Below are 10,193 nucleotides of genomic sequence, written 5' to 3' on the forward strand. Positions count from 1 at the left end.
TGATTAGTATTAGTCCAATGATCCCATACTGTGATCTTTAATATGTGATCAAAGTGAAATAGGATTAAAGTTAAACTTTGTACAAAATATTTGTTTACTGTTTGTGTGGTCATTTTATAGTATAATTGTTTTTGTTGTGTAATGTTAATCGTTTTTATAATAAAATATGTGTTTGTCATATTATTTCGTCATGTTGTTTTTTATACATAGGGACCATACATGGAATGCTCCACTTTTAACTGGGGATGGCATCTTTTCATACTGAGTGTAGGCAAAGTGGGTTGTAGACAAACTGAGTGTAGGCAAAATGGGAAGACCCCCCCCCCCCGCCACACACACACACACACACACACACACCACCACCACCACCACCACCACCACCACCACCCCTTCAGTAGCGTGCAATCTCTCAGGACCGTAGTACAATTTATCCAACCGCTGTTGCTTTATCCGTATGACTAGCGTGATTTTGTCATGCTCATATACCACGAAAGTTTCGAGCATGTCTATCCCGGGTCCTCTCTCTGGATAGTCAGGGGTTTGACTCGGGACAGAAATTATTTCCGGGTCAATTTTGAATATTACGGCCTAAATAAAGATAAAATAATAAAATAAAATAAATTTATTATCAGTTTGGTCGCAATTTATGAACGGGCATTCTAAATCAAAACATTAAAAATAATAATTACATTTTTGAATTTATTTAAGCCCTTACGAGGAAGAGTGGCTTGGTAGGAGAGGTTGGGTATAAAATAGAAGTTAATTTAGCAATCACGTAATTTGTTTTAATGAATAATGGACCACACAGATATATAGAGAGGAAACCCGCTGTCGCCACTTCATGGGCTATTCTTTTCAATTAGCAACAAGGGATCTTTTATATGCACCATCCCACAGACAGGATAGCACATACCACGGCCTTTGATATGCCAGTCGTGGTGCACTGGCTGGAGCGAGAAATATTCCAAGTTAGAGTGTGCTTAGGTGGTGTCTGATTTTCTATAAACTAATAAACCATGAAGGAAAACAAACAAAACACAGTCATATTGATTATCATTCAATTTATTGATGTAACAGACATGTTCAAAAATACTAAATCCTAGTAATATTGAATTGTTCCGTTTTCACAATTCACAATAATCATTATAAATCACGACCACTAATGTCTATTTACTCAAGTTTGTCCTGAATTGCCAGACACTACATGTAATTAAATTGTTCCAGCCTTTCTACACCCTGTGACACTGGCGTAACTAGGATTTTATATTGGGGAGAACCGGTATTGGGGGGTGGGGGGGGAGGTCAACTCACACTATGTGTCTGTGTGATTGTGAGTGTGTGTGTGTGTGTGCGTGTGCGTGTGCGTGGTGTGTGTGTGTGTGTATGATTTTATAACAGGGTTTTTAATGCAGTTTTATTAGCGGGGGGCGGGGGGGGGGGGGCATGTACGATAGTAACATTGGCGCTGGAAAGGAGAGACAGGGGTCCTGCTACCACCGCCACCGCCACCGCCACCGAGACCGCCACTACTACGACCACCCCGACTCTGAAAATTAAGTTTTGCCCCTCCGCAGATTGAAAGGCGAATTAATATAGTGCTGGCCCATCTAGGTGCTAGCATCTTCCGGCTCTTATGTACGAGGTTTTACATGAAGAATCGCTTTACTGTTAATACGTCTGAAACTGATAACATCAAACAGAAAAATGTCAAAGGTTAAGTGTATTATCGACGTGTCTTCATGTACTGGCGTAGCCAGAATTTATACACCCACACTATCTATCTAATTTCTGCATTTACACATAATATTGGTAACAGACAAATATAATAGATGGTTGGAATTTTTTTTTGGATTGAATTGCATACCCCACCCTACCCACCCCCACCCCCACTCTCCCGGCTGCGTCAGTGCTTGCCCGACATTGGTGAGATATGCAATACCTAGTCCGTATCTGTAGAAGTTCAGAGGTCATTAATTTTTGAAAATATGATATAAGGGTTATATTTTTTGGATTTTTATTCTGACATAATATGTTTTAAAAAACCTGTTGAAATAATATTTTCACCGGTCTCGGTGGCGTCGTGGCAGGCCATCGGTCTACAGGCTGGTAGGTACTGGGTTCGGATCCCAGTCGAGCCATGGGATTTTTAATCCAGATACCGACTCCAAACCCTGAGTGAGTGCTCCGCAAGGCTCAATGGGTAGGTGTAAACCACTTGCACCGATCAATGATCCATAACTGGTTCAACAAAGGCCATGGTTTGTGCTATCCTGCCTGTGGGAAGCGCAAATAAAAGATCTCTTGCTGCCTGTCGTAAAAAGAGTAGCCTATGTGGAGACAGCGGGTTTCCTCTAAAAACAGTGTCAAAAATTACCATATGTTTGACGTCCAATAGCCGATGATAAGATAAAAAATCAATGTGCTCTAGTGGCGTCGTTAAATAAAACAAACTTTTTTTAATATTTTCATTTCGCATACACCAAATATCTCCATTTGTATAATGTGTAATCTTAACGATATTTACTGGCAATTGAGTGTAAATGGTCAATAGCATCCTGTGGATAATATATGAGCACACCATTTAAATATACCCCAGATAACAGAAAAAAACCATGATGGCTTAAGAGTTGCTGATGGCAGCCATATTGAATTTCATTTCATTTGAACTTATTTTCGTGTTTATATCCAAGTACGGTTCAAACACGCTGTCCTGGGCAAACACCTCAGCTATCTGGGTTGTCTGTCTAGAACAGTGAGTTAGTTGTTAGTGGTTAGTGAGAGGTTGCAGTGGTCTTACACCTACCAACTGAGTCGTTAAAACTCGCTTTGGGTGGGAGCCGGTACCAGGCATTGAATTTCAAAATGGCTGCTATTTGCACTAATTTTGGAACGATAACTCCGAGTTCTGGTATTCTGCCCAACTATAGCAAATGATTTGGGTTTTTTTACATTGTTATGTTTCTCTCTGAAACAAATTGTATAAACTACTCAAGCAAAACAGCTTGGATAAACATGTTTGTAACTGTGACGGGAAATGCTCTTATCTTTTCGCCTGTGGCGATGTTAATTGTTTTAGAGGGCCGTGTGCAGCTTGGTTACGTAATACCCCCGCCCAACGGTGGTAGTCCTGCGTCCCAATATGCACTTAGACCAGATGGGCACAGTGGTTACGTAATACCTCCGGTAGTTCGGTTTACGACCGGGGTATTTCTAGCGACCTGGCGACGGTCTGTCTGGCCATCTAAGAAAATATACCGTCTCTGGGAGTTGTGGAAATATCACATGATAGGTGAGGTACCGCGTTGTGCCCCCAGGCGATATTCGCTGTCTCCGGACTAGTCTGAGATTTTTGAATAAATAGATAGGATTTTAGATATATCAGGGAGAAACACTGAAAGTATCCAGGGGAACGGACTTTGTCCAACTGAACGAACTATATTAGTTCAGACCGGACTTGGTAACTATATATTTCTGCTCTGTGTATAACCTTGATGTGATTGATGTGACTTTAAATATTTTAATACTGTATTATACCAATATTCTTTAGACAGTGTCTCCGGTAATCTGACGAAGTAAATTGTAGGCTTCACTGTTCTAATATTTTTATACGAGTATTTGGTAAGATAAAGCTTAGCTGGTCATCCTAGAGGACCTAGGTAAACTGTTGGTTATTGTTTTTATTGTGATATGTACCAGTATTAATTCTGTATTACAAGGTTACTGAATGAATATTTAAGGGTTAATTAAAAATTAACCAGTTAGGAATAGAGTTGTAATTCCTTTATTAATTAACTTCCCCTGGCAGCGTTTCTCAGTTATCACACGGGTGTGTGTGTTGTACCTCGGTGAAGTGATTAGAATATTGTGTAAACTAGACACCTAGTGATTAACTAATTAAGTGATTAGCTCTGGGTTGTTATTATATTGTTGTTGTTAATTAACTACCGCGGCAAGTACATTTGTCAGCGTTAGAGTTAATACAGATTCCAAAGTGTATTGTGTTTTGTTGTGTTTTCTAGTGAACTAAACGTGCTACATATATATATTTATATCAGATATTATCTCTGATTACTCCTAGAGCCGGGCCACTCGGGTAGTAGCCTGCCCGATGCAGATAGATCTAATAGATATACAGTTAGGAGAGATATTTGGATGATCGTGTTTTATTCAGTTACGGGTATTATAGGATCCCCGTGACAGTAACACAAGTAAATAAGTTTGTTTTGTTTAACGACACCACTAGAGCACATTGATTTATTGATCATCGGCTATTGGATATCAAACATATGGTTATTTTGACAGTCATAGAGAGGAAACCCGCTAAAAAAAAAACATCTATTAGTAGAAAGGGATCTTTTATATGCACCATCCCACAGAAGAATAGCACATACCACGGCTTTTGATATACAAGCCGTGGTGCACTGGCTGGAACGAGAAATGTTTGTAACACAAAGCAATTAAAGAGCTCCCTAATTTTCAGTTTTAATTACATTTTTACGTGTGACTTAGATAGCGATTAAAGCCAAACGATATCGGAAAATGTCGTTTGGAGGTAAGGAAAGTACTGTTGATGGCATAAGCGTACGAGCCGAGTAGTCAGGGGATCAACCCCCCCCCCCCCCCCCCCCCAACCCTCCTTCAGTGCTGGAGCAAATCTTCTCATTCGGGCAAAACCGATTCAGACGTTCGTCGAAAATGAGCTGACGTGAAATCTTTTAATCATGTATTTCTGTGATTGTTTTAAGAAAGAAAAAAAAAATCTTGTGGATATCGACCATTTGTTAAAAAACATTTAGGGCAATTTTCAAAGGCTGATTCTTCCTTTCTTAAAACGCAGGCGTTGAAAGCATTATATAAATGCATGCACACGCGTATAAGACAAAAATAGACTTTGTAAATTTGCCTTTAGTTATCAGCTTTCAATAACACTTGTAATATGTTACATTTTGCAGGTAGTTCGCATGCTCGCCGTCATAGTGCTCGTGTTTGCCACTCTGTGGATGCCCTATAGAGTGATGGTTGTGTACAACTCGTTCGCCTCGAACAAGTACGTCGACCTGTGGTTCCTGTTGTTCTCCAGAACCATGGTTTACGCCAACAGCGCCATCAACCCGATACTCTACAACGTCATGTCTGTCAAGTTCCGTCGTGCCTTTAGAAATCACATACTTTGTGGTAAGATTTTTTAATGGTTTTTTTTACTATACTCCTCGCAAAAAAGTTAAGCAACATTTAAAGGGACATTCCTGAGTTTGCTGCATTGTAAGATGTTTTTGACAAATAAGATATTTCTACGATTAAACTTACATATTAAATATATTTTCTTGTTTACAATACCAGTGTCTGTATATTCAATGTTTTTCTGGTCGTCTCAATATTTGTAAGAAGCTCAAACTGGATTTTGTCTTCAAATAATTTCGTATGTACGAAAAAATATTTTTTAGGAAATAAAATCAAATTTAACCTAGTACAAATATTAGAACGATCAGAAACACGTTTAACATACAGACACTAATATTGTATACAGCAAAATATATTTGATATTTAATTACAATCGTTAAAAAGTCTCTGTTAGTCAATAACATCTTAAAAATTGCAGCAAACTCAGGAATGTCCCTTTAATGCGTAATTTTAGTCATAACAAATGCTCTGTTAGTCGTAAACACGTCATAATAGCAGTGAGCTCAAAGTATTATTTTGTTTCCTAAGTCAGTTTAGTTGTTAATCCTTGAATTATGTGGGTTTAACGGTGAACCTAAATGTAACGAAACAAACGGTTAAAAAAACAGAAGGGGGAAAAGAAGGAAATCCATAAAGAATACTTTGCGGTAAGAAATATTCCGGGGTTGGGGGGAAGGGGTTGGTTTTTTTGTTCCACTATACTCTTCACAAAAACTTAAGCAACAACTAATAAAGTATGATTTTTGTTTTACTATACTCCTCACAAAAAATAAGCAACATTTAATATAGTATAACTAATGAAGTTTTATTTGACATGCCTTCAGAACTACATACTTTGCGGTAAGAAATGTTGGGGAGTTGTTGGGGTTTTGTTTTCTACTATACTCTTCACACAAAAAAAAGCAACAACTAATAAAGTATGATTTTTGTTTTACTATACTCCTCACAAACTAATTAAGCAACATTTAATAAAGTAGAAATAATGAAATTTTATTTGACATGCCTTCAAAATTACATACTTTGCGGTAAGAAATGTTGGGGGTTGGGTTTTTTTGTTCTACTATACTCTTCACAAAACGTTAAGCAACAACTAATAAAGTATGAAAATAAATGTTTAGGTTTTACTAAAATTTTATTTCACGTGCCTTCAGAAGGTATAGGCTTTGCCTTAAGAAACGTGGGGTTTTTTTTTTTTTTTTTTTTTTTTTTTTTTTTTTTTTTGGGGGGGGGGGTTGGGGTTTTTTTTACTATCCTCCTCACAAAGAGTTAAACAACTACTAATAAAGTACGAAAAATAATGTTTTATTTAACGTGCCTTCAGAAACCACATACATTGCATTAAGAAATGGTTTTGGTCTTACTATACTCCTCGCAAAATTAAGCAACAACTAATAAAGAATAAAAAGAAATATTGGGTTTGTTTTGGGTTTTTTTTACTATACTCCTTACAAAAAGTTAATAACAACTAATAAAGTATGAAAAATGTAGTTTTATTTTATGTGCATTCATAAACCACATGCTTGGCATAAAATGTTTTTGGTTTTTCCTATTAAAGGGACATTCCTGAGTTTGCTGCATTGTAAGATGTTTCCGACTAATAAAATAGTTTCTTGTTTAGAATATCAGTGTCTGTATCTTCATTGTGTTTCTGGTCGTCTTAATATTTGTAAGAAGCCTAAATTGGATTTTGTCTTCGAATAATTTCTACCAGGTTGAAACAACACTTTATGACAAGACCTGTTACATATACCAACAATGGCAGATGTGGAATTATCCAAGTCAGTCTGATTGCAATCACATTGGTCTACCACAGGCAATAGAAGTGGAGCTGATTGTAATCAAGGCACCTCACTCTTTAAATGTGACTAGGGCGTTACCCTTTACTGTCTGCGGTCAGAGCTGAAAAATGAAATCCCTTTTCGCAAAAAAGCAACACATCAAACTAACAGAGATCAATAACCACGAATACCTCAGGGGAGGGGGCAGGCTGGATTTTGCCCGAATTAAACGAAAATGCCCGAATCTGGATAACAACATTTATTCATATTAGCATTACTATCAAATAGCTCTATAGGGATGCGAACGAATCACTACGCATTTTTACACAGATTACAACTAATTTTGAGGGTAGAATGATGGAAATATATGGTAAAAAGGCCTCAGGTTAGCACATTTTTTCCCGTATATCTCGTATAATTTTTTACCCCAAGCTGAGGTTTTGCTCCAGCACTAGAGGGGCCGTTCCCACGCCCCCCCCCCCCCCCCCACACACCGATCCCCCTGTCTCGTACGCTTAAGCTTCAGAACCTAATTTCACAAAACATTGTAAACCTAGTTTTACACGTAAACGCAAATCTACGACTAAACCATAATTCGTATTACTAACTAACTTCTTTTGTCGCTTCATATCTGTAATGATGTTGTTGTTTTTTCTTCTTAAAACAGATGCCAAACCCATGTAAGCATATCACCGGTATACCTGTTAGTCGCAGACGTAAACATACGATGTTTTACGAAATGGACCCCTGTATTTTTTTTTTATATCAATTTACTTCTAAAATTAAATAAATTAAAAACATTTAACATACATATTTTAGGAAGAGCTCATTGTATATGCGGGGCGGGACGTGGTCCAGTGGTTAAACGTTCGCTTGATGGGCGGTCGGTCTAGGATCGATCCCCGTCGGTGGACCCATTGGGCTATTTCTCATTCCAGCCAGTGCTCCACAACTTGTGTAACAAAAGCCGTGGTATGTACTCTCCTGTCTGTGGGATGGTGCATATAAAAGATCTCTTGCTGCTAATCAAAAAGAGTAGCCCATGAAAAGTGGCGACAGCGGGTTTCCTCTCTCAATATCTGTGTGGTCCTTAACCATATATCTGACGCCATATAACCGTAAATAAAATGTGTTGAATGCGTCGTTAAATATAACATTTCCTTCAATGTGCGCAGTGTGCTCAAATGGTATCGTTAAACAAAACAAAGTTTACTTTCTATATCAAACCCTCTCCTCACACCATATCTTTTTATCCCCAGTGGGGCGGGATTTAGCTCAGTCGGTTGAACGCTCGCTTGAGGTTCTTGCGTCGCAGGATCGAACCACCTCAGTGGATCCGTTCAACTGATTGGGTTTTTTCTCGCTCCAACCAGTGCAACACAACTGGTCGAAGGCCGTGGTATGTGATTTCCTGTCTGTGTGAAAGTGCATATAAAAGATCCCTTGCTGCATTAAGAAAATGTAGCGGGTTTCCTCTATTGACTACGGACCGGCCTCGGTGGCATAGTGGTTAGGCCATCGGTCTACAGGCTGGTAGGTACTGGGTTCGGATTCCAGTCGAGGCATGGGATTTTTAATCCAGATACCGATTCCAAACCCTGAGTGAGTGCTCCGCAAGGCTCAATGGTTAGGTGTAAACCACTTGCACCGACCAGTGATCCATAACTGGTTCTACAAAGGCCATGGTTTGTGCTATCCTGCCTGTGGGAAGCGCAAATAAAAGATCCCTTGCTGCTAATTGGAAAGAGTAGCCCATGTAGTGGCGACAGCGGGTTTCCTCTCAAAAACTCTGTTTGGTCCTTAACCATATGTCTGACGCCATATAACCGAAAATAAAAATGTGTTGAGTGCGTCGTTAAATAAAACATTTCTTTCTTTCTTTCTATTGACTACGAGTCAGAATTAACAAATGTTTGACATCCAATAGCCGATGATTAATATATCAATGTGCTCTGGTGGTGTCGTTAAACAAAATCTCTTCCCCCCCCCCCCCCCCCCCCCAAGCAGGCCATATTTGTTTCTCAGCAAGACATATCTCTTTTGACCTGCTATCTTAAAAAACAAAACAACAGGCTGACATGTTGCTTTCCATTTCGAGCCCTGCTTAACCTTGTAAATGTCACGGTATCGATAAAACGTTCTCTTGTCATTTTAATAAACTACGACAGGAAAAAACAAATAATATTAAATAGCCCGACAACGTTCAGATTTAGCCCACTCTTAAATCAGAACACTGTCTCATTTTGCTCGTATTTAATATATAGGCTAAGTGATCGCACACCACATTCATTATTATATAGGAATAAACAAAACGACTAATAATACGTATTTTATGTTTCTGGTAAAATTATATGAACTACTACACATGCCAGGACGACTAGATACGTTTTTTAGCGGCCCTCACATATCAGTCGCGGCGCCCGCGCGACTTCTAAAAAGGCCAAAAAGGGCATTTTCGCGAGGCATTCTGGGGGTCGCCCGAACCCCCCGGGCGTGAAAACCTGACTCCCAAATCTGCGATTTTCCAAGCGCGATTTTAGGTCGTGGCAATCCCGTAGACACGTCGCTAGGGCCAAGCCCGACGTCCTGCCGGAAACTGACCGGTGATCCAAGAAGTCCTCAGAAATAATGTACAACTTTGTCATGTCATGTCATGTCATGTCATGTCATGTCATAGGGTTTTGCGTGCACATTCAGAACAAGCTGTTGTAGCGCACGCCTGTCGTGGGCACAAGAGCCGGCCTTGGCCGGCTCCTCTGTCCATGACAGGAAAGGTGGGGGTCGGGGAAGGAGGGACCGCCTGTACTGGCAGGTGCAAGGGAGCACCAGCAGCCCGATCAAATCGGTAGCAGGCGGGTGGGGGTGGTGGTGGTGCTATGGAATTTTGAATGGAACAGTGAATGCCAAAGAGAAAAGGGTGCGCAATTTTGATTGAGGAAATTTGGCGCAATTTTGAACGGTCGGTCGAAAGGTAAATGGCTGAGCTAATATAGGTTTTGGTATTAGTGAATCGAGAGTAGCTCGTTAATTATAGACCTCTACGATGCTATGGTGTCTCCCTAGGTTGCCCATGGGGCCCTTATAAAGGGCCTGACCGCTTCTGGTCGTGGCATGACAACCCAGTGCCACCAAGTACAAGTTATCACCAGCAGCAAGTATTGGGGGTTTGGGTGGGGGAGGCCAATATTCTTTTGTTCAGCTTCCCCCGGGTGCATTGCAATTGTGTACTCGGAA

The 10,193-nt window shown here is 39.8% G+C and overlaps 1 protein-coding gene across 1 annotated transcript in view; it reads left to right on the forward strand.

Annotated features, from left to right (window-relative positions):
* The window catches only part of LOC121389199 (thyrotropin-releasing hormone receptor-like), a 23,258-nt gene extending 15,615 nt beyond the window's left edge, over positions 1 to 7,643 (forward strand). The window contains exons 2-3 of the mRNA XM_041520802.1: positions 4,953 to 5,175; positions 7,627 to 7,643. Of these exons, the coding sequence (XP_041376736.1) occupies positions 4,953 to 5,175; positions 7,627 to 7,643 (240 nt within the window). The remainder of the gene's footprint in view (positions 1 to 4,952; positions 5,176 to 7,626) is intronic.
* Positions 7,644 to 10,193: the final 2,550 nt, after the last annotated feature.

Source organism: Gigantopelta aegis, chromosome 14 (genome assembly GCF_016097555.1).
Source record: "Gigantopelta aegis isolate Gae_Host chromosome 14, Gae_host_genome, whole genome shotgun sequence".
NCBI classification, from domain to species: domain Eukaryota; kingdom Metazoa; phylum Mollusca; class Gastropoda; order Neomphalida; family Peltospiridae; genus Gigantopelta; species Gigantopelta aegis.